Source organism: Calidris pugnax, unplaced genomic scaffold (assembly GCF_001431845.1).
Source record: "Calidris pugnax isolate Ruff unplaced genomic scaffold, ASM143184v1 scaffold133, whole genome shotgun sequence".
Classification (NCBI taxonomy): Eukaryota; Metazoa; Chordata; class Aves; order Charadriiformes; family Scolopacidae; genus Calidris; species Calidris pugnax.
This window is the reverse complement of record NW_015090977.1, coordinates 2,596,327-2,621,545: the sequence shown is the minus strand read 5'-3', so window position 1 is coordinate 2,621,545 and position 25,219 is coordinate 2,596,327. Positions and strand designations below refer to the sequence as shown.

General features: G+C 57.7%; 4 protein-coding genes and 1 long non-coding RNA gene across 7 annotated transcripts; 2 read left to right on the top strand and 3 right to left on the bottom strand.

Moving 5' to 3' along the window:
• Positions 1-8: 8 nt before the first annotated feature.
• On the top strand, positions 9-4,453 carry KIF12 (kinesin family member 12; the record flags this gene model as incomplete). The annotated part of the gene is made up of 17 exons (XM_014953023.1): positions 9-94; positions 433-498; positions 638-716; positions 790-911; positions 1,073-1,148; positions 1,277-1,411; positions 1,503-1,638; positions 1,906-1,997; positions 2,250-2,385; positions 2,483-2,601; positions 2,732-2,836; positions 2,919-3,208; positions 3,381-3,564; positions 3,671-3,754; positions 3,832-3,968; positions 4,076-4,206; positions 4,340-4,453. Coding segments are annotated over 17 exons (2,043 nt in total), but the record flags the coding sequence as incomplete, so codon positions are not given.
• A 97-nt stretch (positions 4,454-4,550) lies between these two features.
• Positions 4,551-9,996, bottom strand: VTN (vitronectin). The gene is made up of 9 exons (XM_014953321.1): positions 9,853-9,996; positions 7,898-8,047; positions 7,306-7,425; positions 6,729-7,046; positions 6,504-6,643; positions 6,056-6,212; positions 5,795-5,944; positions 4,942-5,214; positions 4,551-4,758 (listed from the first exon to the last, which is right to left on the bottom strand). Exons 2-9 carry the CDS (start codon positions 7,956-7,958, stop codon positions 4,640-4,642), a joined length of 1,338 nt encoding a protein of 445 aa, XP_014808807.1. The 5' UTR covers positions 7,959-8,047; positions 9,853-9,996; the 3' UTR covers positions 4,551-4,639.
• Positions 9,997-10,273: 277 nt separating this feature from the next.
• SARM1 (sterile alpha and TIR motif containing 1) lies at positions 10,274-19,862 on the top strand. 2 transcript variants are annotated; one of them, XM_014953320.1, is made up of 9 exons: positions 10,274-11,287; positions 13,801-14,419; positions 14,579-14,791; positions 14,917-15,008; positions 15,501-15,736; positions 15,860-15,953; positions 16,416-16,605; positions 16,698-16,819; positions 17,363-19,862. In XM_014953320.1, the coding sequence occupies exons 1-9, from the start codon at positions 10,827-10,829 to the stop codon at positions 17,490-17,492; spliced, it is 2,157 nt and encodes a 718-aa protein (XP_014808806.1). In that variant the 5' UTR covers positions 10,274-10,826; the 3' UTR covers positions 17,493-19,862. The 2 variants fall into 2 exon arrangements, with proteins under 2 accessions (XP_014808806.1, XP_014808805.1); XM_014953319.1 differs by having other exon boundaries at positions 15,501-15,953.
• On the bottom strand, positions 11,137-13,886 carry LOC106894580. 2 transcript variants are annotated; one of them, XR_001413289.1, is made up of 4 exons: positions 13,776-13,886; positions 13,538-13,689; positions 12,104-12,306; positions 11,137-11,270 (listed from the first exon to the last, which is right to left on the bottom strand). It is a non-coding gene; the product is annotated as an uncharacterized LOC106894580 (long non-coding RNA). The 2 variants fall into 2 exon arrangements; XR_001413288.1 differs by having other exon boundaries at positions 13,538-13,856.
• A 2,188-nt stretch (positions 19,863-22,050) lies between the features above and the next one.
• On the bottom strand, positions 22,051-25,010 carry SLC46A1 (solute carrier family 46 (folate transporter), member 1). The gene is made up of 4 exons (XM_014953022.1): positions 24,299-25,010; positions 23,839-23,922; positions 22,654-22,810; positions 22,051-22,126 (listed from the first exon to the last, which is right to left on the bottom strand). The coding sequence occupies exons 1-4, from the start codon at positions 25,008-25,010 to the stop codon at positions 22,051-22,053; spliced, it is 1,029 nt and encodes a 342-aa protein (XP_014808508.1).
• Between the last annotated feature and the right edge of the window lie 209 nt (positions 25,011-25,219).

Below are 25,219 nucleotides of genomic sequence, written 5' to 3'. Positions count from 1 at the left end.
GGGGGGGGGGGCGAATGGCAGCGGAGGGGGAGAGGGGCTGGGAGCCCCAGCCAGCCCCACGGCCAAAAACGGTCCCACGGGGACAGGAGAGACCGTAAGTCGGCGAGGGGACGGAGGGTACCCTGTCCTGGAGCAGGCAGGGCCTGGGGAGTGACCGCCACTGTCCCTCCCTGGCTGACACAGCCAGCGGGGTGGCTGGCACCCCAGAAAGGCTGGGGGGGTGGGGACGGGACAGGGCAGTCCCTCTGTGGGGACGTGGTGGGGGGATGTTGCACCCTGGCCCCTGCCAGGCCCTGGGACACAGCGGGGACGGGAGGACGGTGTGAGCACAGCGTGACCATGGGCCCCTCTGCCCCGGTTCCTGGGGTGCCCATGGGCAGGTCCCCCAGCCGGGGGTACCCACCACCCTACCCTGCCATCTGTTCCCCAAAGGAACCCCGGAGAGGAGCAGGAGGTCCCCGTGGTGGGCAGAGAGACGCGTCTGAGAGTGGTGCTGAGGTAAGGGGGGGGACACACAAAGGACTTGGGGACATGGTGGGGACCAGCATCACTCCTGCCCAGGGCAGGGGCACTGTGGGGCTCCCTGGGGTCCCCGTGGGGTGGCACCTCTGTGTCCCCGTCCCCTCCCTGCCTTTAGGGTCCGTCCACTGACCTGCACGGAGACACGGCGAGGTGACCGGCGGGTTGTGCACAGCGTCGGCGACGGCACTGTCCACGTAAGTGCCACCTCCCCACTGGGGTCTAGGGGGGCTGTGGCACCCCCTGAGCCACCACCGCCCCTGCACCCAGGTGAACGCAGCCAGGCACGATGCCACCTTCGGGTTCAGTGCCGTGTTCGACGCCGGAGCCTCGCAGGAGGCCGTGTTCGAAGGCAGTGGGATGAAGCAGCTGGTGGAGCTGGCGATCGATGGGTGAGTCCTGGTGAGCCCCCCCGCGGACCCCAGCCCTCCAGCTCACCCCACTGTACCCACCCAGGCCCCACTGGTGGGTCTGCATTGCCAGAGCCGTGCCAGGAGATGGCATCCCAGTGCCACCGCCTGCGGCCCTGCCTGAGGCTCAGCATCTTCCCCAGCTTCTCCTGCACCGTCTTTGCCTTCGGGCAGACCGGCTCGGGGAAGACCTACACCTTGATGGGACCCCTCCCCCAGGTACAAAGCTGCCTGACCTGATCCTGATGGTGGGACAGGCTCTTCTCACCCAGTCAGGGGCTCTGGGGTGGTGAGAGGAGGTGGGTGCCAAAGCGACGTGACTCTTCATCCTCTTGGCATCTCTGCAGAGCCAGACCCAGCCGGTGGCCCCGGGGCTGCTGGGGCTGATGCAGAGATCCTTCGCCTGCCTCCTGGAGCAGAGCCGGAGCCGCGGCTCTGACCTGGCTCTCAGTGCCTCCTACCTGGAGATCTACAACGAGCAGGTAAAAGCCCCCCCAGCCACCAAGCCAGGCCCCGCTGGCTCCCCGTGCCCCCGTTCCCCTTGTGCCTCCCCTCCACCGTATCCCCCCCCAGGTCCGGGACCTGCTGAGCCCGGGGCCACCCTGTGCCCTGCCCCTGCGGTGGAGCAAAACCCGCGGCTTCTACGTGGAGAACCAGCTCAGTGTGGACTTTGAGAGCCTGGAGGCCATCGCTGACCTGCTCCTGCAAGGTGCTGAGCCGCGGGCACAGGGCTGGGGCCATGGGGGGGCATGTTCAGGGGGTGCTGGACCTGGTGTGGGGGTTCTCAGCCCCCCGCAGAGCTGTCCCCAGGGCTGGTGGGGCTCCACTGGCAGCCAAGTGGGACATCTCCCCATCCTGCTGCAGAGCCCGGGCAGGTTCACGCTTGGTGGGGGGTGGGCAGTGGGTGCTGTGCTGGGCTGTGGGGCATTGTGCCCCCCTGCAGCTCTCATTCCCTCCCTTCCCTCCCCACTGGCAGGATCCCAGAGGAGACGGACCTCAGCGCACGCCCTCAACAGGCACTCGAGCCGCAGCCACGCTCTTCTGACCATCCACATCCGCAGCCGGGCTGTGAGCACGCGTCCTGCTCCGGGCACACGGGGGGTCGGCTTGGGATGGGGGAGATCTTCATGGGGGTGCAAACAGCACCCAGGGTGGGGGGTGTCACCTCCTTCTCCCCAAGGATGCCTTGGTGGGGCTGGGGAGCCTTAAGGGATAAGGGAGCCTTATCCCAGACCCAGGGGTTGGGGCACTGCTTTGGGCCACAGGCAAGAGACAAGGGGGGGCAGAGCATCACTCCCCCCCAAAACCTTGGTCCCCCAGCCCAGCGCCTGCCCCAGCAAGCAGGGCTCGCTGTGCTTCGTGGACCTGGCCGGCAGCGAGCGGGTGAAGGAGACCGGCTCCAGCGGGGAGCTCTCCGTGGAGGCCAACAACATCAACCGCAGCCTCCTGGCACTGGGTAAGAGCGGGGTTCCCCCCCACCACCACCATGGGACCATGAGCTGCTGGTCCCTGTCAGAGCCCTGGTGAACGCTCTGTGGCTCATCCTCTGGCAGGACACTGCATCTCTCTGTTGGCCAAACCCCGAGGGAAGCGGACGCACATCCCCTACCGGGACAGCAAGCTCACCCGGCTGCTGGCCCGCTCCCTGGGCGGCTCAGGCATCACCCTGATGGTACGTGCATGGAGGAGGCTGGGCAGAGGTCCATGAAGCCACAGGGGGCTGGGCTCTCACCCCGTGGAGGGGAAGGCTGGAGGAGGATGCCCTGGCTGACAGCTCACCTGAGGCTCTTCCTCGTCGGCAGGTCGCCTGCATCTCCCCTTCCTCCCGCTGCCTCTCGGAGACGCTGAGCACGCTGCACTATGCCAGCCGGGCCCGGAGGGTCACCACCAGACCCCTGGCCAACAAGGTAGAGGAGGCAGGGTCTGCAGGCAGGGTCCTCTGCCCCTTTGCTGGGACCCCCACCTTGAGCCACCCCCTTGTGCTCCCAGGTGTCCCGGGAGAAGCTGCTGCAAACCTTGGCGGAAGAAATCCATGCCCTGCAGCTGGAAAACCTCTCCCTGCGGCAACAGTTATGCCTGCCCATGGTGCCAACGAGGAGCACGGAGGTCCCAGGTGGGGACCCGAGGGTGGGGGCATGGCCGGGCTGGGGAGGCAGGTATGGCCCTGCAGGGCTGCGTCGCTCCCCTCTTGAAAGGCAGCTCCCATCGGAGGGAGCCCCAGCCTGGCCCAGCCTCTATGGCCTCCTGCGGGACTTCGTGGTGGAGAATGAGCAGCTGAGGTACGGGAGGAGCGTGCAGGACCCATGAGCAGGGGCTCAAGGGATCAGCAGGGCAACCAGACCCCCAGATGGGTGGTACCCTGTGTCAGCCAGCTTCTCTGGGGACCTCCTGGGGCTTGGAGGTTCACCGGAGGCTGCCAATGCCCTACCCTGCTCCTTCCCTGCTCCCCAGGCAGCCCCGGCCGTCCCCAGACCTCAGTGGTGACATCCCAGCCGGCCCATCCCGCAGAGCCACCCGCAGCTCCTGTGACAGCCACCCCCTGCTCCGGAGTGCTTGTGCCCCCCGTGTCCCCCCCGGCCACTCTGCGAGGCTCCGGCAGCCCGACATGACACCCACCTCCGGCCCCCGGCTGCCGGTGAGCACAGGCAGCCCCAGGCTCCACGGGCATCCTCATGTGGGGCTGTGCCCATGGCAGGGTGGGGGTGCACAGACCACCCACCTGCTGCTGTCCCTTCTTGCAGAAGCTGCCTCCTGCCCCCGGCCGCCCCAGTTGCCCAGGGTGCCCCCAGTGCTGCCCCGGGCTGGCTGATGCCATCATGTCCCAGGTATGGCCCCATGGGTCTCTTTGGAGGGGGGTGACACAGTGTGACACAGCAGCCTGACCACTCTGCTCGCTCCCCAGGTGCTGCCAGGGCCCCCCGTGCCCCAGCCGTTCCCCCCTGAGGGAAGCACCAGCATCCTGCCACCTGGCCAGGAGGACATGGCTCTGCCTGGCTCCTGTCAGCTCCCCGGGCACCTCCAGCCCCACCAGGGGAAGAGGTGAGAGCTGGGGCCTGAGGACACCCCCTGGGCATCAGGAAACCCTTAGGGTGACAGGGGGTGATGGGGGCAGTGGGTCGGGGCTTGTTCATGTGTCCTCACGGCAGGAGCCGGGGCAAGAGCTCGTCCCAGCGCCACCCACCCCCCCGAGAGCTGCCAGGTCCTGAGAGATGTCCCAGCCCCGAGGGAAGGGTCATCCCTTCGGCACCGCCGTGGCCGGGATTGCCGGAGCCAAGAGGTGAGCAGGGCAGCAGGGGGGGATGCCAGGCAGTGCCTCGGATAGGGTCCCTCGGGGATGGGCACCCACCCTGAGGCTGTGGACCTGATCCCGGGGCTGCTGGAGACCTGACCCCACCGCTCCCGGCTGGCAGCTGCCGGCACCATCCCTCTCCTCCAGTGGGAAGAGGCACCCGACTGGCTGGCAGAGCAGATCTGAGTAGCCACGCCGTGGAGGGGGCCAGCAGCGGGGACCTGGCACAGCCCACACACAGTTATTACACCTGGGGGGGACGACCCCAGCCCTCGGAGGCACAGGGATCTTGGACTACAAGGACAGGATGGATGGATGGACGGACAGCCAGATGATGTTCTCCAGCCTGCACGGCACTCACAGTTTATTTCTCTTTAGCTGGGGGCTGTGCTGCTGGGTGGCTGCTGGGGGGGGCCCCATCTCAGGTGGTCTCCTCCCCGGGCTGTGGGCAGTCCAGCCAGTACTGGGCGATGGAGCGTGGGTAGCGGGGCTGCACCAGGTCCACGCGCTTGGTGCGCAGGTTGACGCGGTAGTATTTGTCTGGGAGGAAGGGAGATGGCTGTCAGGACTCCCCATGGGGCAGAGCTGTGGGGAGCTGCCAGCCCTGGGCACCTTCCCACCGTGTCCCAGAGCTCGGGGACATCACAGAGTGGGAATAGGTCTCCCCCTGCCCTGGTAGCCCTGGTCCCGTGTCTCTCCCAGATCCTACCACCCCAAACTCACCTCCTACAAAGAAGTAGACGCTCTGGAGGGTCTCACACTGGGAGCCCGACAGCCAGTCACTTTCGATGCCCGCGGACTCGGAGTCGTTGTGCAGCCAGCTCCAGAAACCCAAATTCATTGACCGGTGACTCTTGTACCTCTTGCGCTGGCGACGAGACTTCCTCCTCCGGGGCTTCTGGGAGGCCACGTAGATCCTGCCGGCCATGGCGGCATCCAGCCGGCTGGGCACCCCCCGCCAGTCCCTGCTGATGTACCGCGGGCTGCTCGCCCCGGCTGGCGGAGACACAGAGGGCAAGTTAGAGGGGCAGCAACGTATGGGGGTGAGCAGAGCCCAGCCCCACACACAGCCCCCCAGCATCTGCTCCCAGACCCACAGGGACGCTCCAAAGGATCCCAGCCTGAATGGGATGAGTGACAGGGACACGGGGCAGAGGTGGGAGCAGCCCTTCACCCCGCCGTGACTGGGATCAGCCCTGTGCTGCCAACCCCCCCTTCTCCTCTGTCTCCATCTGTCATTCCTCTTGCCCAGGGCTGGGGTTTTCCTATGGCATCTCCAGCTCCAGTGGGAATAAACAGTCCCCAGCAGCGACGCTGTGGTGTGAGGTGGCTGGTGACAGGCTCGATAGTGTGGGGCATGACGGGGAGGGGTGGGATTTGGGATGCTGTGGGAGATGTAGCTGTGACCTGGGGGGCTTCCTGTTCATAACCTGGGCTCCTGCCTGGCACGGCGGCTCATCCAGCCACCCTGGAACTCCCGGGCATCGCTCCTTCCTCCCTGGGTGCCTGCACCCCATCAGTGTGGGCTATATTGGCACATGGCAGCCCTTTCCCCCGGGGCTGGCCCAGTCCTTACGCATCCTGCTGCCGAAGAGGAGCTGGAAGACGTCCTCCCAGCTGTCACGGTTCATGAAGGCGTAGTGGTTGAACACGGCCGAGGGGGAGGACTTCTCACAGTCGGCCTGCGTGGGCTGGTGGGCGAAGTCATAGGACCAGTAGTACTTGTCTAGGAGAGGATACACAGGGCATTAGTGGGGGACACGAACTCGGGGGGCGGGGGGAGCAGTGGGTAGAGGGTTGTCCTGCCCATGGCCATGGTACCAGGCTCTGCCCTTACCCTTGAAGAAATAGACTCTCTCATTGCCGTTGTAGCTGTGTGCGGGGAGGGCGAAGGCCGCGTCGACGTTGTTGGGGATGCCTTCGAAGCCCTCAGAGATGTCGCGTGGGTACCCGGTGTCCAGCACTCCATCATCAAAACGCCAATACTGGCTGCCCTGGGGGGTGTGAGACAGAGCAGGGGTAAGGGGGCTGGATGCAGCATCCCCCAGGCATGGCTCTGCTCAGGGGAAGCAGCATCCCCCCCATGCTGGAGCTGGAGCAGCATCCCCCAGGCACGGCTCATGCCCCCCATGGTGGGGCTGTGGCTGCCTGACAGCCACAGGGATTTGGGGATATCCAGCAGCAACTGTGTGCATGGATGCGTGGAGGAGGGCAGGGTGGGTTTGGGAGGGCTGTGCCAGCCACCGCGGGAGCACCCCCAGCCCTGCATCCAGGCTCCTGCCCACCTTGAAGAGGTAAGTCTTGCCCTGGCAGTTGATGCGGGTGAAGGCGGCGTCGATGGGACCCTCGATGCCCCAGACATCGCTGATGAGCTTGGGGTAGCCGGGCCGCACGCTCGTCTCGTCCAGCTCGTAGAAGTACTTCCCTGGGGAGAGAGGGAAAGTAGGAGTGGCAGGAGGGACCACAGCCACCGGTGTGTCCCCTGTGCCCAGGAAAGGTCTCCAAGGTACCTCGGAAAGCATAAATGGAACCGTTCTTCAGGTCAGTGAAGGCATCGAAAGGTTTCCTGCTGCACAGCTCCTCGGGTGGCCCTGCGGGGTCCGTCTCTCCAGCCGTATCTGGCGTGGTGCTGGGCAGCACCTCCACAGGCAGCTCTGGCAGCGTCACCCCGGGTTCTGGCTTGGTCTCCAGCGTGGGCTGCACCGTCAGCAGGGTCGGGGGATCTTCTGTGGGGGGCACCTCGGTGCCCGCTGGCGTACCGAAGTCGATGGTGAGGTTGTAGTCAAGGTAGTCATCCTCTGGCAAGGCGAACACGTCTCCCCGGGTCACTGTGGGAAGGAGCAGGTTGGTTCCTGGGAGCCCTGGGCATCTCCCACAGGATCTGGGTGCGGGAGCACAGATCTGCAGGGACCCCCAGGACCCTACGCTGCAGGCAGCAGTGAGCCAGCTGCCAGAAGCCCCTGGTGTTGCAGCACCCTGGGCACCAAATCCTGGCACTGCCTTTACCCTGAGGACACGGGTGGCTGCAGAGCTGGCCCAGCACGGACCCCTCCGAGCCCCGTGGCAGCCCCTGCCCCAGCTGAGTACCTTTGGCTTTGCAGACAGTGGAGTAGTCACTGCAGCAGCTCTGGTAGTACACGCAGAGGGTGTCGCACTGGCACTTGCGCCGCGCGTCGAAGCCATCTTCACACCGGCCCTCACAGGAGTCTGCAAGAGCCAACGGTCAGGGCAGGAGGAGTAACGTGGGGTGGGCAGTGGCGCCAGTGTGTCCCCCCACAGCCCAACCCTGGGGGTGAAAGCAAACGTGGTCACAGCCCAGATGGAGGGGATACCCCCACGGGTACCCCCAGCCCTGGGGCTACAGCGGGACCTCTCCCCACTCCCACCCAGGTCCTGCTGGGATGGAAGCCAAGGACCAGGCTGTACTGGGGTCCCAGCTCCGTGTTGGCAGCCCATGGCCAGGGATTTGCCCAGGGACCACCGATACCCTGTGCTGCCTGCCTGACTTCTCCCCACACTGCGAGGTGTAGCCAATGTGGCCGTGGCCACCATCTGGTCCCCTCCCCACCCTGCCCAGGCTCCCCAGCCCCTCTATCAGCCCAGGAGCCGCACTCCCTCCGTCCCCATCCTGGCTACCAGCGGGAAGCACCCGATGGGGGACTGGCCAGCTCGGGCTCACCTTCAGCAGCTCGGGCGGTGGCAAGCAGGGCTAGTAGGAGGGCAGGGAAGAGCAGCCTCATCCTGGGTGGCCGGGAGCGCAGCCCTCCTGCGACTGTGCGGGCTGGAGCGTGGCTGCGGCCGGGACCCCGGCATCCACTGTTTGCTCAGCCTGCCCCGGTGAGAGAAAACAAACAGGCCAAGGTCGGAGCAGAGGGAAAATGGGCAGGGACGGTCACCCACCCAGCATCCCCCACAGCCCACACCGAGCTGGGTGCGTTTTGGGGGTGGGGGGACACAGGGTTCCCCAGGCATCTCCAAGAGCCACTGGCCATGACTTTGCTGCCAGCGCCTTCCCGGCCAGGGTGTGTGTTAGGCACCAGTTCAGAGAGCAGGGAGGGCAGCAAGCCAGAGCCTGGAACCAGTTTTGAGGTCCTGCCACACTAATTTCATATAGTGAAACCTCATGGTATTACAGCTCACAGCCTCCATCTCGAGGGGAGCCTGTTTCCCAGTCTGGTCTTGGCAAGACAAAAGCCCAAACCAGAGGGGACAAAGGACCAGTGCTCAGCGGGCAAAGGGAAAAGCCCTGGGCTCATGCTTGCCCCAAACATCACTGTTTGGGAGGACTTGCTCTTGGGATTTCAACTTTCTCGATGTCAGCAAGGCTGGGAGCAGACCTGGGGACCCCCAAGGCATGGAGGCTGGGGACAGGGCAGGTGCCACCCCTGTGGACAGGGACCAGGGAGCGGGGGCCAGAGGTGAGCAGCCGGGAGGGAGGGGGGGAGAGCGGGAAGCCCTCTGCACTTTCACTGCAGTAGGCAAACAAAAGCCTGTGTATTTTGCTCCCATCATTCCCTTTCTGACCAATCTTTTTGGTTACTAATTAATGTCAACTCAGCTCTTTTGGCAGCTCCTGATAACTCCGGGATGTTTATTTAATCAGGGGCAAGGAGCAAACACACAGGAGGCTACAGAGATACCGCCTTCAGTTGCCTCCACTGTCACAGCACTGCTGGGACAGGAGCTCCGTGGGGTCTGTCCTGGCCCTGGGGAAGGACAGCAGCACCACTCTGAGCGTTAAGAAGTGATGGAAGATTTAAGGGGAGGAAAACCCAAGCAGGGTGCCCTCTCTTCTCCAGGGGCCCCACCTCTGCCAGCTCAGACACAGGCAGTTCCCGGCATCGGCTGCTCCCACCCTTGCTGGAAAAAGCTTTTATCTGGTGTTGCGAAAGGCATTTCTACCTGGAAAGTCCTGGTGAGCCAAGGGAAGCCACCAGACGTGGGCTGTTGGGGCAGGACTTCTCCTGCAGCCCCCATCACCCCCCTCCTTGCCCCCTAGGCTCAGCTATGGTGGGGACGGCGTTGTCCCCGGGTGCGAACCCCAGCCCAGCATTGCCCTAAAGCTTCATCCCATCCCTGTTGAATCGAGCCTGGGGGACAAGCACCCTGAGAGGGCTCAGGCTGGTGGGGAGGCTGCGGGGAGAGAAGGGCTGGGCAGTATCTGAGCTGCTTTTGCTGATCAGCTGAGACAAAGCTCCCTCCTGCTGCTCTCCAGGCTCCCAAGCACCAGCAAGGCTTGGTGAGCCCTTCCCTGGCTGCTGTGCTCAAAGCATGGCAGGAGGAGACCCCAGGAGAGGGGCTGGTTTGGTTAAAGGGACCCTGGGGAGCCCTTGCAGCCAAGGGCTGAGCTCTCCCAGCAAGGAGAGCTCTGGAGATGGAGCTGATCCCCCAGGGCCGGGCTGGGAATCCCTGTCATTCACAGAGCCCAGGCTGCTGGTGCTGGAAATCACTTTCAAAAAGCAAAGCAAAGCAAAGCAAAGCTCTATGGGCTTGTCAGGACAAGCTTAAGGGAATGGTTTGAATTCTGCCTGCCACAAGCAGCAGCCTCCTCCGAGGTAGCAAACCCCTGTTTTATATCACAACAGCCCGAATCGTTACCCCCAGTTAATAATAATTTATCAGGAAAATCCTTACTGGTTCTCTGCTGAGCCTCTCCTGCAGTACCGGGCTGCTTGGGTTGCCTTGTTTACCGTCCTTCACTCCGAGATAATGTTCCTTTCCTCTGTCTGTCCCTGCGTAGTGGATTCAGAGAGGATTAAAAACGCCTCTGTGGCATCAAAACATCAACTTGAATTTAAGTCTCAGTCTGAGCTGGCAACAACCTGGTTTGGGAGCCAAGGATTTAAGCTGCTCCTCCCAACACAGGCAAGAAGTGTCCAAAGCATTTCTGCCCTGAGCACGTCTGACCTGAAAAAAACAAAATAAAAGGGGCCCAGGCTGCCTCTGCTCGCTCTTTTATCATGCAAATACTGAGCCCACCCAGAAGAGCTGCTCTGAATTTCCACTATGCAAAAGGAGCTGTTTACCCCCCTGCACTGATACCAAATGGGTTCAAAATGCAGTGCCAGGATGGCCACAACCACACCGTGACCACGGCCACCACCGTGGCTGGCCCCTCTGCCCCTTTCACCGCTCACAGAGCAGGGGTCCCTGCCTGCTGTGGAGATGACCACAGGGGGACAGAAGGCCATAGAGCAGGGGACAGGGGCCATGGGGACAGAAGGACAAGCCCCAGCTCAGGCTGGGCAGGTGGAGGGCTGTGGAAGGAGGGGTCTGGGGGGATGCCAGAGCATCTGCAGCGAGGAGGGGGATGCTGCTGCCCAGAGATGAGCCCCTCCTTGGAGAGGCGGCGCCTGCGCGGGGTGACATCAGCCCCTGAGGACCCGAGATGCTGAGCCTGGCTCTGGGAAGGCGGCTCCTGCCACCGCTTCCAGTTCCGCATCCCGGCAGGATAGGGAGGGGAGAGGGAACCGGCAGCCCAGCCCTGCGACTGGACCCTGGGCCAGCTCCATCCCCCCTCTGGCTACCTCAGGTCCCCCCCCAAGGAGCGTGGTGGCCCTACCCGGGTGCTCCTGGCGGGCGGGTGACCGAGGATGCTGTGGTAGCAGATGCCGATGGTGCTCACCCTGCTCGTCTCCCTCTATAAACTCTGCCGGTTCTTCGCCATGGCGGGTGCAGAGAGGCTGGTGGTGCCGGAGTGTGTGAGCCAGGCAGGGAGCTGGGCAGGCGGGGGCAGCTCCAGGGAGCACCAGAAGGTCTCCCCCGGGGTGAACATGGATGTGAGGGCAGCCCTGGACCGGATTCTGCCCGCCCTGCACCGGACCATCGCCCGTGCCAAGCAGGCATCCAGCCCGGTGGAGCTGAGGAAGGCCATCACTGAGATCTTCCAGCTGGTGGAGGAAGCCTGGGGGATGCCCACGGTGGGGAGGGACGTGGCCAAAGTGCTGTGCGACGTGATCCGCCTGGAGGGGGGCCTGGACCTACTGCTGAACCTGCTGTACACAGCGGAGCTGGAGACCAAGTGTCAGGCAGGAAAACTCCTGGAGCAGATCCTGGTGGCAGAAAACAGGTGAGTCTGCAAAGAGACCCCCCCCCGGCTCTCCCTGGCACAGCCCTACCCTCCGCAGGCTCGCCTGCCACCCCGAGCAGGGATTTCCTCCACCCATCCTACCCACATCCCCCAAATTTCCCTGCTATGGGTGGTCCCGATGCATCAAACCCCCTCAGCTCAACACCACACGCCCCCCCCCAGCACTTGCACAGGGCACACCCTGGCAATGGCATGACCTGGCCTCCCTCCCCAGCTGGATGGAGAAGGACCAGCCCCAGCTCACGGGATGCTGGTGAGGATTGGGGTGTCCTCATGAGCCACCTTCAGCCTGGGGCCACCCAGACAAGACACCCTTTGTGGTTGAGCTGGGTCAGTTTGGCTGGACCAGAGCATCTCACGAGACAAGACTCTCCTTTAGCCATTAGAGCAGCAGGAGGAGGAGGAGGATGAAGCTGGTTCCCAGACACAGGGCTGGAGTGGGTCTCAAGTAGGGGGCCAGCTGGTCAGTGGCCCTCAGAGCCCCTCACCCGAGCTCAGAGGCTGGAGATGTGTGTGCTGCACCCCAGGACAGGTGAGAGGCATCCCCACACATGGGCTGGGAGCATGTGTGTGTGTGTGTGTGCAGACAAGCTCACGTATGAGGGTGCATGTGCACACATGGCATCCAACACACCTACAGGCACAGCAGTGCCCATGCAGTGCCCTTCAAACACCATGAACGCAGCCCCGCAAGGTCCCCCTGACAGACAAGCTCTCTGCTCTGCCCCACGTCTGGTTCATCACACCCCAGCAGCACCTTCTGGAGCGTGCTGGTCCCCGAGAGGACCCACATACCTGCCACGAGCTGGGTCAGGATCAACCTTTCCTTCCTGGCAAACACGTGGCTCTGCCAGCTCTGCTGTCCCTCGCTGTGCCCAACCCCAGACAGGGCTTTGGGCGGGTGTCGAGGAAGTCTGGCCAAGGTTTTGCTCCAGCTTCATGGGTGATGTGTCTTGCCCTAAGGTCACGGACACGAAGGCTGGGCCTCGCTGCACGCACTGGCAGGCAAAAAGAAGCAACAGCTAAATCAGGAAAGTCCATTAGAGTGGAATTAATCCCAGGAAACATCACTGGCTTGGTCTGAATTCAGCACTCGGCTTCCTGGCAAGAGAAAGCAGCTGCTGGATTCTCCACCTCTGCTCCAGGAGCAGTTCATGGGCTGGGGTCTCAGAGTAGCCATGGGCCCCCAGCCCCTTGCCCTCCGCAGCCTGACCCACCATCAATCTCCAAGCAATGGCAGGGACCCTTTGAGGGTCCAAACCTCTGGCTTAGAGACCTCTCCCAGCACCCCTGCGCAGCAGTGGCTGTGCTCAGCAGGGAGCTGGACCAGTCCTGGCCCCATCCCACGTCTCCAGGGAGTTGAGGACCTGGTGGCTCTGTGTTTGTCATCCAGCTCCACGGCCAAGTCCAGGCTTGGAGCCAGTCCCAGGCTGAGAGATTTTATTGTTTTTTCCCAGAGCTCTCCACAGCGTTCGCTGCCAAACCCACCCCAAGGTCAGCATGAGCCATGCGGGACCCAGGCTTCCCAGAAATGCTCTTCCTGCCTCCCAGCACGGAGAGGCCAACGTGCCTTCACCCCACCATCCCTGGGGGACAAATGCATCACTGCCCTCATGGCACCACGGCACAGGGCATCCACCCCAGGCTTGTGTTTTTTGAACAAAGCAGCTCCATCACAGCACCCAAAGGGTCATCCCCCAAGGCCAAAGATGGAGCTGCCCCCTCATCCCAGGCCATCTCATGGGAGGGCGACTGAGAGCGCATCATTTTCCCCTTCTTCACTCTATGCTTTTATGGCACAGCCCCATTCAGGTGTCATTTTAAGACCACCCTCGCAGCACAGGGCTACCAAGGACAGCTGTGGCTGGGAAGCAGCTGGTGGCCCTCATCCATCTGCCCCCAGGTTCTTGCCATCCTCTTCTAGGAGAGCATGGGATTGTGGAAATAAACAGCTTTCCTCCAAGCTGGCTCCATGTTACCATCCCAGGAGGGGCAGATCCCCATCTCTTGTACCTCCCTTTGACCAGGTCTGTGTGGTTACTCACCCAGGTATGAAATCCCCATCCTGGGCTTGGCACCGATCTGGAGACCAGCCAGAGGACAGCACAGATTAGGGAGAAATGAGTTTTCAGCCCTGAACACGAAGCAGCTCACACACCCCCAGGAAAGCTGACAAAGCAGATCTATTTCTAGCCTATCTCATGCTTTTAATTGCTATGTACATCTTACCTCGAGCACGAGAGCCTCTGGTGTGGTGGTCCTGGCCTATGCACTCCCTGTCCTGTCCCATCACGAGCTCTTCCAACACCAGCCTGTCACATCTCGCTGCACCACAGCCTGACAGCACATCTGGCAGCCACGTCCCAAAGGGAAACCTCTGGCTGTCATGGGACAAATGCCACTGAAACACGGGGGAGTTTGCACACCAGTCACTGTTCTCATTCCATGCTTGGCCACCTCCCCTCACCTGCCTGTGCCTCTCCTTCCTGCAGGGACCGCATCGCTCGGATCGGGCTGGGAGTGATCCTGAACTTAGCCAAGGAGCGGGACGTCCCCCAGCTGGCGCAGAGCGTCTCCGGTATCCTGGAGCACATGTTCAAACACACCGAGGAGACCTGTTTCCAGCTCATCTCTGATGGAGGCCTGGATGCTATCCTCTACTGGTGCCGCTGGACAGACCCCATCGTGCTGCGGCACTGCGCCATGGCCTTAGCCAACTGTGCCATGTACGGCGGGCAGGCCAACCAGCGCCTGATGATCGAGAAGAGGACAGCAGAGTGGCTTTTCCCCCTGGTGTTCTCAAGGGACGATGAACTAATCCGCCTGCACGCGTGCCTGGCCATCACGGTGCTGGCCACCAACAAGGAAATCGAGAAGGAGGTGGAGCGCTCGGGGACGCTGGCTCTGGTGGAGCCGTTCATCGCCTCGTTGGACCCGGAGCGGTTCGCCTGTGAGATGCTGGGCAGCAGTGACAACATCCAAGGGAGGACGGCGGAGGACCTGCAGCGGCTGGTACCTTTGTTGGACAGCTCGAGGCTGGAAGCGCAGTGCATCGCCGCCTTCTACCTCTGCACGGAGGCTGCCATCAAAACCAGGCAGAAGAAAACAAAGGTAAAGGGTAGGTTGGCCTGAAGAAAGGAGATGCAAAAGGGAAGAGGTTCCGCAACTGCATCTTGGTGTCCATGGGTCCCCTCAGAGCTCATCGAGTACCCTGGTCTTTGGCTGGCCTGGCACAGGTTGTTGTGATGTCTCCTCCCTTTGTGTCCCCAGATTTTCAGTGAGATTGGGGCCACGCAGAGCCTGAAGAGAGTTGTGTGTTACTCTACCAGCAGCACCACCTCCTCCCTGGCCAAAAAGGTGCTGCGCATGATAGGGGAGGAAGTTCCTCGGCGCATCCTACCCACCGTTCCCAACTGGAAGCCCTGTGAGGTGCAGACGTGGCTGCAGCAGATCGGATTCAACAAATACTGCCAGAGCTTCCTGGTAGGGCTGCATGCTGGGGGAGGGACACCTGGATGGGCTTTTTTGCCCCATCTTGTAGCAGAGGTGTAAGCATCTCACCCAGCGGCTTTTCCTGAGACCTTTCCAGCCTGGATTTCTCTTGGCAGGACCACCAGGTAGATGGAGACATTCTCCTGAGACTGACAGAGGAGGAGCTGCAGGAGGATTTGGGGATGGAATCCAGCATCACTCGGAAGAGGTAAGACCTCTGTACCTGAGGATTGCTACCAGGGCACACTGGTCTCTCTCATGGTGGCAGAGCCAGGGGAAAGGTCTGTTCTTTCCCTTCTTGCAAAGACAAGAACAGAGACCCTCAAAGTGGGAAACCTGGACTGGCAGGGCTTTTCCAGCACAGTATGCAGTCCCAGAGGGATTCCTGCGATGTGGGCAATGCACGGTAGAGGTGTGGGATGGGGAGAGACCACAGGGAAGGTGGGATCCTGCAAGTCACCCAGAAAGATGGGAACTTACCCAAACTTCTCCTCCCTTAGCTGAGCTCCTCAAGCCTCCATATCCTGAGGACCAATGCTCCTGCAGTCACCCAGATGTTCATCTGTATTTCTTTAGCTCATTCTTCACCATAGCACGTAGCTGCACTCTCTCTCTTGCACAGATAAAAGATGTCTCTAGATCCTGTCTGGTCCAGCAGCCTCCCCTCCCCACTCCACGTTGTTGTTTGTTTCTCCGGTAGGTTTTTCCGGGAGCTGACGGAGCTGAAGACCTTCGCAAACTACTCCACCTGCGACCGCAGCAACCTGGCCGACTGGCTGGGCAGCATCGACCCCAAGTTCCGGCAGTACACCTACAACCTGCTGACGTGCGGCATCAACCGCAACTTCTTGCACCGGGTGACGGAGCAGCAGCTGCAGGAGGACTGCCACATCCACACGGGCTTCCACCGCGTCCGCATCCTCACCGCTGCAAGGGGTGAGGGTCCTCTGCTGCTGCTGCTCGTTGCGCTGGAGCCGGCGAGCTGGGGCGAGTACGGAGGGTTGTTTGGGATGAGTTGTTGGGTCCTTCTAACTTTTGGTTGCTGTTTGCTCTGCCTAGAAATGCTTCACTCCCCTATAACGCTGCAAACTGCATCCAACGGGACTGATGTGTTTATCAGCTACCGGAGGAGCACTGGGTCGCAGCTGGCCAGGTGAGTCCTGGGGGCAACCTTATGGTGCTGGGCTGAAGCCCAGAGTGAAGGCTGGTGATGAGGCATGGGAAGAGCGTGGAGGCAGGAGAGCTGCAGGCTGCAACAGGGAGAGGCTGCCAAAAGCTGCAGTGCAAGTGGGGACAGCAAGTGCCACGAGCTGCATGGTGGACAGTCCTGTCCCAGTCCTGCCACTGCCACCTTGTCCCTCTTTTTCCCTGCTGTGCTTGTAGGAGATCACAGCGGGGAGTTAATGTCCTGCTCCTCGTGTTTTCTGCGTGGGTCCAGACACCTGTGAGCAGGCTGGGCTGGCAGCTGGCATCTCCAGGACCATGACATTCCCTGTGGAAGGCTGTTCACTGCCCCTCTGTCTCACCATGTCTTGGGCAATGTGGTGGGAGAGTGCATGAAACCCGGGCGCTGGCCATTGCTCTCCTCACGGTGCTGTCCTCTCTTGCCCACCAGCCTGCTGAAGGTCCACCTGCAGCTGCACGGCTTCAGCGTGTTCATCGATGTGGAGAAGCTGGAGGCAGGGAAGTTTGAGGACAAGCTGATCCAGAGCGTCATGAGTGCCCGCAATTTCGTGCTGGTCCTCTCGCCAAACGCGCTGGATAAATGCATGGGAGACCCCGAGTGCAAGGATTGGGTGCACAAGGTAGGAGATGCCATCAGGTGAATGTTGGAGCTGGATGGGGCTGGCGGTGGGTAAACTTGCGCCACAGCCTGAGCACTCACATGTTCCTGCAGGAGATTGTGACAGCCCTGAACTCTGGAAAGAACATTGTGCCTGTTACAGACCATTTTGAGTGGCCAGACCCAGAAACACTTCCCAAGGACATGAGGGCTGTCCTGAAATTTAATGGTATCAAGTAAGTAAGAGGAACACGTGCCATGAGGTTCCTTGACACCTGGAGAGAATGGCTTGCATAAGCAGTAGCAAAGAGCACAAGGAACAAAGGGAGGAACAGATGAGGGAGGCAGAATGGGCCAAGGAGAGGTGAGTCAGCTCAGGGACTCCAGACCATGAAGGGAGCAAAGGTCCCCACCATAACCCTTCTGCTGTTATTGTGCTTGGGGTTCTTCTGGGTAACCGAGGTCTCCACCCCCTTGCCCCTTGGAGGACACTCATCCTCTTGCCCCAGCTAGGGACAGCTCGCCTGGGTTCCTCTCACCATCCATGCAGCAGAGGTCCAGGCTGGCATCCCAACCTGCTTGTAGCCATCCAGCCTGGCAGGGCACAGGGAAAGGGCTTTGCTGCAGCATCCAGTGTTCTTCCACTTCCCGTGGGAGGAAAGGGCACTCCTGGAGAGCTGGGGTGGAGGAAGGGGGTCTCCCCGGCTCCCGACTCAAGTGCTGTCTCACGGCATCTTGCACAATGGAAAAATTAACTCAGATTTTCCCCTCAAACACAGGTGGTCCCACGAGTACCAGGAGGCCACAATCGACAAAATCATCCGCTTTCTCCAGGGCCGTTCCTCCCGGGACTCCTCAGCTGGGTCGGAGAATGGCCTGGACTGCTTGCCCTCCTTGGGGCAGCCCTAGAACCAGCACCTCATCTCCTCCAGAGACTTCCCAGGTGACTTGTGGGCCCAAAATTTTCCCTTTAGAATTTTTCCCCCATCTTAGTACCTTGGCTTGAGATGAGGCCTTGGCTCATTAGCCCCCCTTCACCCTCCAAATGCAAGCTAAAAGGCCAGTACTCACTTGTATGGTGCCTGGCAAGCCAAGCCAGGGTGGACTCTGGGATGGACAAGTTGTCTTCCACATCTTCCCCCGGCATGGCAGGACATGCAGGCTACACCTTCTGCAATGCAAGGGGTGTGAGGGAGACCAAAACTGTCCAGACCCCTGCAAAAATGGCTGCAGCTTCCCCCAGAATCATCTCCGAAGAGGAAGGATCTTCTGAAGACCACAAGCTGGGGGAGTGGTGAGGGGTACATCGCAAGAGGACACGTGAGGGAGAAGAGCAGCTGAGAGGGAACGGTCCATAAGGATGGTATGGCCTCTGCTGGGTGCCATGGGAATATCGTTGCGGTCAGAAGCTGAGAGCAGGAAAGCGCAAACAAAAGCTAAGCTCTAACGAAACCCCCGTGTTTGGGAAAGATAACACACAGAAGCTTCTAAACGGCTCAGCAGAAGCTTTCTCTTTCCCAGTAACCTCCCTTTATCTCGAGCTCGCTTCCTCTTTGAGGGCCTTTAACTTCCTAATGCTGCAAAACCACTTTGTGCTCTTAACTCTGGTGATAGAAGTTTGGGTTTAGATCACGTAAAGTTTCAGCAGGGTCTTTGCGAGAATTGCTTTTAAAACAATGTCCTTCCCTGTATCTGATGTCTCAGCTTTGCCACTTTATCAGCTCTAGACTTATAGGGCACAGGAAGCTGGACTGTGACTCTGGAGAACACATATCCATGCAGACCTGGAAGATGTTAATTGCTGTATTGTACTTGTGGAGTTATCACACACTGACTGTATTTTATTCTGTTGTTGGTGCTCCACAGCAGAGCCGTGGTCTGTTCCGTAGTATCTCACTGCTGACAGCCCTGGCTGAGCTCCTCGGGCTCAGGGTTGTCCCTCCTCTCTGCTGGGTGCAACACCAAGTGGCATTTGGTTCTTTCTACCAACCTCTTCTCAACGCTCACCAGGTCTTTTTGCACCTACTCACCTCGAAATACCAGGAAGGAGTTAAGTCGATGCAAAGGGCAGGCGGAGGCTGCCAGATGTGAGCAGGACCAGCAGGTCCTGCTGCTGACCCTGCAGGTGAGGAACCTTGGGCACCCGGACACACCTCCCCTCGATTCTGCACTCCCAGCCTTTTCCTGCATCTCTCACCTGCTCGGAGGGTGAGCAGGCTCTTAACAACTTGCTGTTTTGCAATTAGGACCAGAAATTGCAGCTCCTACCTCAGCTTGAATTTTTTGATGCAAAGCAAAGTGAATAATGCAAAAAGACATCCTTGTTCAGAGGACACACAGGAGGAAGAGCAAGCCATGCCTGGGAAACACCAGCCTGCCCTGACGGCCGGGAAACCAGGCTGATGCACCATGCTTCAGAAGAAGCAAGGTCCTTTGCCTGTCCCTGCTCAAGAGAACTCAACACTTTCAGAAGGTAATGAGGAGCCTCAGCCACCTTGTCCTTATCCCGGCTCTCCCTGAAGCCTTGCTGCTGCCTTAACTGGCAGAAACACAAACACATTTCCTTTTGGCTTAGATCCATGAACATTTGAGAAAAAAAAAAAAAAAAAAAAAAAAAAAAAAAAGAAAAAAAAAAGAGTTAAATTCTGGTGCTTAATTACAGCTTTATGGATATTTCTTATCAGCTCACAGTTAATGGCATCTTTGTTCTCCAGTGAAAGGTTAATAGCTCTATCTGCCCAGCACTCATCAGAAATAGAATCTATCTAATCTCCAGATTAAGCATGAGGCAACCAGCAGGTGAGCCCAAAGGTGAATCTGCCAAAGGATGAAAGTCACTTGTGAGCTGCTTCAGGGAAAAGGCTTGAGGAACTGATTGAGTGTCAAGGCCTCCGTGGCCACTGAAGGAGTCTCACACAAACAGTCCTCAGGATTTTTCTCCCTACAGTAATACACAGTAAGGCTATCGCCTCTTGTTTCCCAGGAGCTGCTGAGCAATTAACCTCCTCACCCACCATTCAGTCCAGAGAAGAGTTATTTGTCCTCTCCAGCCTAGGTGTCTCACCTGCAATGAGATCCTATCTCATGCCCCAGCTGCCCAGACTGTGACTTTGCCCATTTCCCCATCATTCAGTTATCTTCACCTTAATGAACCCGCCCTGCTCTGATGACACATCCCACACCCAACCCCTTCCAGATTCTCAAGGAGGTGAATCCTTCTGTTCTCACCCTTCCTTATTCCTTTGCCATATCATGTCTGAAAGTGTTTAAAGTTGTTCTATCAGATACTATTAATAAATCTGGTTTATACTCTAAATCCCCACCTCTTTTCTGTTTGTGTGATGTGCTTCTCTCCCTGCAGCCTTCTCACACTTGCTCTCTTGCTGTCACGCTTTCTCATCCTCTGGAGGGACAGCAGAACTGACATTCTCCAGGCACCATTCTCGCTGGGGACCCACACTTCATGCTCATCTTTGCATGGACTGATGTAGCTCACTCCATCCCCAGGGGCCTGCTGCCCACAATCACGATGCACGGATCATGTATTTGCTTCGTGGCTGTAGTTCTTGGTGGAGAGCCTAGAAAAACTTTGGTTTAATTTTTTTTTTCTTTTAATAGAATATAACAGCTCCTATTGAATTTCTGCTTTGCAAGGACACTGGCTCAAGGAGGGAAGCAGAGCCAGTATCCAAGTCTCACCTCACTGCACAATGCCCAGCAGCTGCTAGCACTGGTGTCCACGGAGTCTGTTGGTAGAGAAGACTTCACCGTCAGTTCAGCTACAAAGATCAAACGCAACGCTCACAGCATGCCCTGTTCCTCAGGGAGGGTAATTCTGGGCTCAGCCACGTCGGTCAGACAAGTAACCCCTGCCTATGTCCACTGGCATAACCACCCACATCAAGTGGCGTAACACCAAGTTCTTAAAGCCTCCCTCCTCCTCCACCTCCTGCTTTTCTCCTCCCCGTTCTCCTGCTTTTACCAGGAACTCCTAATGAAAAGGGAGCAAAGCCGTACACAAGCATTATATGTTTACTGCACAGGCTAAACACCCCCACAAGCTTTACTTCAGTGTTCAGAAAAAACAAGCTTTGGCTGCTTGCAAGTCCCAAACCTGCATTTTTCCTGACTCAGGACTCCTACATGCTCTTTCTTCACAAGGCAGGTAACTTCCTGCTGCTGCTTCTTCACTACAGAGTCTTCTTCATAGAAGCAGAGAATGAGGCAAGGACAAATAATATCAACAGCTGTACCAGAAAAGTTATCCTTTTATGAACCATAAAAGAGAATGGAGGTTTTATTCATTCTGAAAGCAACATATCTGCTAAGCAATTCCACGGTCAAGGACATTATTGCATGCATCTGAACAGTGTGTGCAGTGCAGTGTACACAGAACTGCTGGTTTATGGCAGTTTGAAGAAAACAACATTGAGGAAATAATGCTTAATGCTTTCAAAAGAATAATTATGGATACCCAGGACACAGAGGTTTGCTTGCTGGCATCAACATATTCCAAGAAGGGCAGCAGAAGCAAGGTCACTGACACAAACATAACAAAATATTTTATCTCCAAAGACACTAGTCCTGTCCCCACACCAGCCCATCCCAACAGTGCTGGGTACTGATGAGGAAGGACTGCTCCTGGCTCTGCCATAAGCACACATGACACCAAGGTCCTCTTAAAACAGCTGGGGCCTCAAATATATAATTCAGTGTCAGGGTCAGTGACTAGGGAGGCCCAATTTTGTCAGTTTTAGCCTTAACTTCACCAGTTTTGGCAACTGCCAATTAAGGCACCTATTTGCACCTTAGTATCCTCACACCAGCTATTATTTCTTGAAAGCACCTTTGAAATCCCGGGCTGAGCTGCAGCCAGCCAGGCAGGACACCACTGGCACTCCTCACTACAAGTGCTTCATGCATGAGACTCTCTCCCTGGGAGGCCTCTAACTTACAAAGCAACACTCATATGACTTTTATTGGCAGATAAAAGACAGATCTCCCCCCTCAGCAGCACGCTGTTGGGTACTTCTTGCTCTGCAGGCTTTGGCCTGGGCCTCACCCACACCAACAGCTCATCTGCTGCACACTGTAGTACTCAGAGGGGAAGATGTTTGGCAATTAAACCAGAATTCAGTCCACTCACCACTAAAAGCATGCCACAGACCGTTCCCTCCCCACCAAACCCCAAACCACTAACCCGCCCTGCAAATGGCCAACAATGGCTTTTACTCTTGATTGGCTTTTGGGTCTCTTGGGTTTTCTCTGACAGATGAGCCAACACAACAGCGAGGAGGCATTCACATCTGCAAATCGAGTTCCTAATGGTAGTCAGAGCGAGGATTTCCAACTATTTGGCATTTAAAATTTAGTAAGGACAAGAAAAGTGTCCTTCAAGGGAAGAATAAAGAGCAGTCTTCAGATGGACTCTGCCCAGCTTCCCAATTCCTTGTTGCCAAGCTGCTGCTCAGCCATCTGCCGGGGACAGGGAAGCTTCTGAGAAGTCATTGTAGTCCCGCTTTGAGTCCCAGATTTCTATCCACCTAAGAAAGAAAGAACAGTTAGAGCCTACGAAGGCACACTGGGACGTCGCTGAATGAAGGGAGTTTTAAAAGTTTCAAAGGAACAGAACAAAATGACCCTGCCAGGAGCTGTTTCACTTCTACCGCAAATCCCAACACATTCTCTCTCGCAGGACTAACCAGGGGTTTCATTTTCTATCATGACACTTCTGCTTTAATTAGTAGAGAAACAACAGGAAGAGAGACTGCTAAGAGAGCTCCATCTCTTCCATAAAGGAGGACTTTCAAATCCAACTCCAGATTTTGGATTCCACTCTAAAGGGTGGAGTGAGACTTTGAATGTCTCAGCTACCTCACTTGTGCTGGAGGTTTATCACTAGGGTCCAGATGCCAGAAGAAATGGACCTCTGGTTACCGGGGCACTAAACACCCTCTCATAAGAATAATTGCAAATATGCCTTAAAAACTGCAAGCCTCTATCCTGAGTAAATAGTATTTTTCATATTATACTTCACTATGGCAAAGTTTGAAAATTTGAGGTAAATTACCCAATAATAGCTGCTGGAATAAGAAGAATTATAGCCCCGAAGAGAAACGGGAATCCCCTCATGAAGTGCAAGGTGGCAGGGTAGAGGGAGTTGAACACTCCTGTAGCCACAAGTGAACACAGCCCTTCCACGCAGGCAACAGAGGCAAAGAGAGCACCTGGAAAAGATATTTAAGAGGTGAACGGTGAGACAACCCTGCCTGCAAACATCTTTCCATCACCTTCAGTGGGATTCTGTGAATCTTTCCAAGGGTTTACACTTCCCATCAGAAAACTGGTGTCTGTATTGTCAAACGTAGTGAGCAAGAGCTGGGAGCAGAGATCAGGCACACCGTGCCAGCCTGGCAGGTCAAACCTGTCCAGCTCTGCTCCTCTGTAGCCAGGACCAGCTTGCTGACCTCCAGAACTTGTATCACCAGAGCTGACCAGATATATTATATATCAGCTGGATTGTAAATGCTTTAGACAGGGCTATCTTGATCTGCTTACTGCCAAGCACATCTTATCGCTTGTTAAACATTAAGTTCAGCATAAGACTGGATTTTATAGATTTAGCATCATAAATCTGGTATCAAGTGTGCACCACCTTCATTCTAAAGTTAGAAACATGAATTCCCTAAAGTGACCTTTCCCACCTCGATCCCCTCCTCCCGTCTGCCTGCAGAGGCAATTCCTGAGCTATATTTAACAGCAAGTGCAACGAAAAAAATTACAGGAGGAAAGACAAATATGCTCCTCCTATGGGTTATCCATGATCTTTCACCATGGTCAATGATATAACCCTCTAACAACACCAGGTTTCATCCCACTGTTACTGATCTACAGAAAAGAATCATGGTCAGGGAAATCACTGCCTTCTGCTCATTATATAATCCATTTTAACCCTTGCTCTTAGTAAAAGTTTTGGAAACGAATGAATGAATGAATGATTCCCGAGCTTGAGGGCAATGATTTTCATCTTGCTTTCCCTCTCTCACCCTCAACTTGAAAATGTAGCCAGTCTAAATGGATGAAAACCGACAATTATTCTGAAAAAATAAAATGGTACCCTGGGCCTGAGGGTGAATGTAGGGGCACAAAGGTGCAAAGGAGCCAGGGACATCCTAACCTCCCAAAGCAGTTTAGTTTTAGTGTTCCATGAGACAGTGTTTTGGGACCTGGCTTGAACAGAGCGGTGATTCCTTACCCTGTTCCGTCTCACTGACCAGCTTGGAGAGCTTGGCTCTGATGACTGGAGTGGCTGCCATGGAAAGGAAGAGAAGCCCGTAACCTGTGAGCAAGATACAGCACATTAGGGAAAGCTCAGCTGAAAAACAAAGTCTCCAAAGCCAATCCCACAAATCTGTAGCTCCAGGCAGCTTCTCCCTGCTATATTTTGACCCAGTTCACCCTCCTGCCCTTCACAACGCACTTCAGTCTGTCTCTGCAGTGTAATACACCTCTAGGAACTATATGGTTGCACTTCCAACTTCAATGTTTGGCCAACTTTGCTGTTAGCAAGCCACAGTTTTGTTGGTACACAGGCTGAAACCGAGGCAGAACTTCCTCCACATGCCTGAACTCCCAGAAGCACCCTGCCCTCCTGCATCTCCTGCCATCTCCAAGCTCAGAGCCTGAGATACGGGGATTTAAGAACTGGCAATCACCTGTAAACATCAGTGGTGTTGTAGTTGCAAGAGAAATCACCACCAGTCCAGAAATATTGGAGAACAGTCCGATCTCTGCCACCCAGGTGTCTTCAAGGCAGAGCTGCAGCAGCCGCAGCCCTCCCAGGCTGCTCAGATAAGCCAAGTAATTAATGGCCGAACCGTACCCGATGAGGTCTGGGGTCCAGCAGAGAGGGGAGCCAAGCTCGTACAAAACATAGAGGTCCTTGGCCCCAAAATGTACCGTGACAATAAGAAAGAAAGCTAAGGAGTAAAGGGCGAGCTTCCACCTGGAGCTCATGTGTTCTGGGGCTGTGTACAGCCTGTAGACAGCCTTGTAATGACTGAGGGTCAACAGCTTGGCTGGTTTCTGCTGCTTCACCGATTCCTGGAGGCAGAACGCAGCGTAGAGAGCGGCGGCGAGGCTGGCAGCGAGCACCAGCCAGAAGGGGTTGATGTACCCCTGTGCCTTGCGCCACTGGCCACCCCCGATGCTGGCCAGCATGCCCGCGACGCCGAGGCAGGCCTCCAGGATGGCGACCCGAAACGTCCGTGCGCGTTTGTCGCTGGTGTCGGCCACGTAGGCGAAGCAGCTGGCCAGGATGAGGTTGTAGTCTCCCAGGAAGCCACTCAAAAGGCGGCCGAGGAGCATGAAGGCAACGTGGAGCTGTAGGTACATGACGAGGAGATAGATGGCTGCTTGGATGGCCATACCCAGCGCCGGCAGGACGAGCGCCGGACGGCGGCCCGCGCTGTCGCTCCATGGCCCGAAGAGCGTCACGGAGAAGAGCCCAACGAAGAAGCCTCCCACGTTGATAAAGAGGTTCCAGCGGGAAACCAGCGCTTCCACCTCCTGCAAGAGAAACAGAGAAACAGGCACTTGAGGCCCCGGGGTCGGCAGCCCCCAGCAGGGCCCTAGGA

Coding starts and splice junctions, on each gene's coding strand:
- VTN (XM_014953321.1), bottom strand. CDS start 7,958: ATGAGGCTGCTCTTCCCTGCCCTCCTACTAGCCCTGCTTGCCACCGCC. Junction 7,426..7,897: donor CACCGCCCGAGCTGCTGAAG/GTGAGCCCGAGC, acceptor TGGCTCTTGCAG/ACTCCTGTGAGGGCCGGTGT. Junction 4,759..4,941: donor CGTCTACTTCTTTGTAGGAG/GTGAGTTTGGGG, acceptor CCTTCCTCCCAG/ACAAATACTACCGCGTCAAC.
- SARM1 (XM_014953319.1), top strand. CDS start 10,827: ATGCCGATGGTGCTCACCCTGCTCGTCTCCCTCTATAAACTCTGCCGG. Junction 15,009..15,500: donor TCCAGCATCACTCGGAAGAG/GTAAGACCTCTG, acceptor TTTCTCCGGTAG/GTTTTTCCGGGAGCTGACGG. Junction 16,820..17,362: donor CTGAAATTTAATGGTATCAA/GTAAGTAAGAGG, acceptor CCTCAAACACAG/GTGGTCCCACGAGTACCAGG.
- SLC46A1 (XM_014953022.1), bottom strand. CDS start 25,010: ATGGCCATCCAAGCAGCCATCTATCTCCTCGTCATGTACCTACAGCTC. Junction 23,923..24,298: donor AACACCACTGATGTTTACAG/GTGATTGCCAGT, acceptor TCTTGCTCACAG/GTTACGGGCTTCTCTTCCTT. Junction 22,127..22,653: donor ATTCCAGCAGCTATTATTGG/GTAATTTACCTC, acceptor TTTCTTTCTTAG/GTGGATAGAAATCTGGGACT.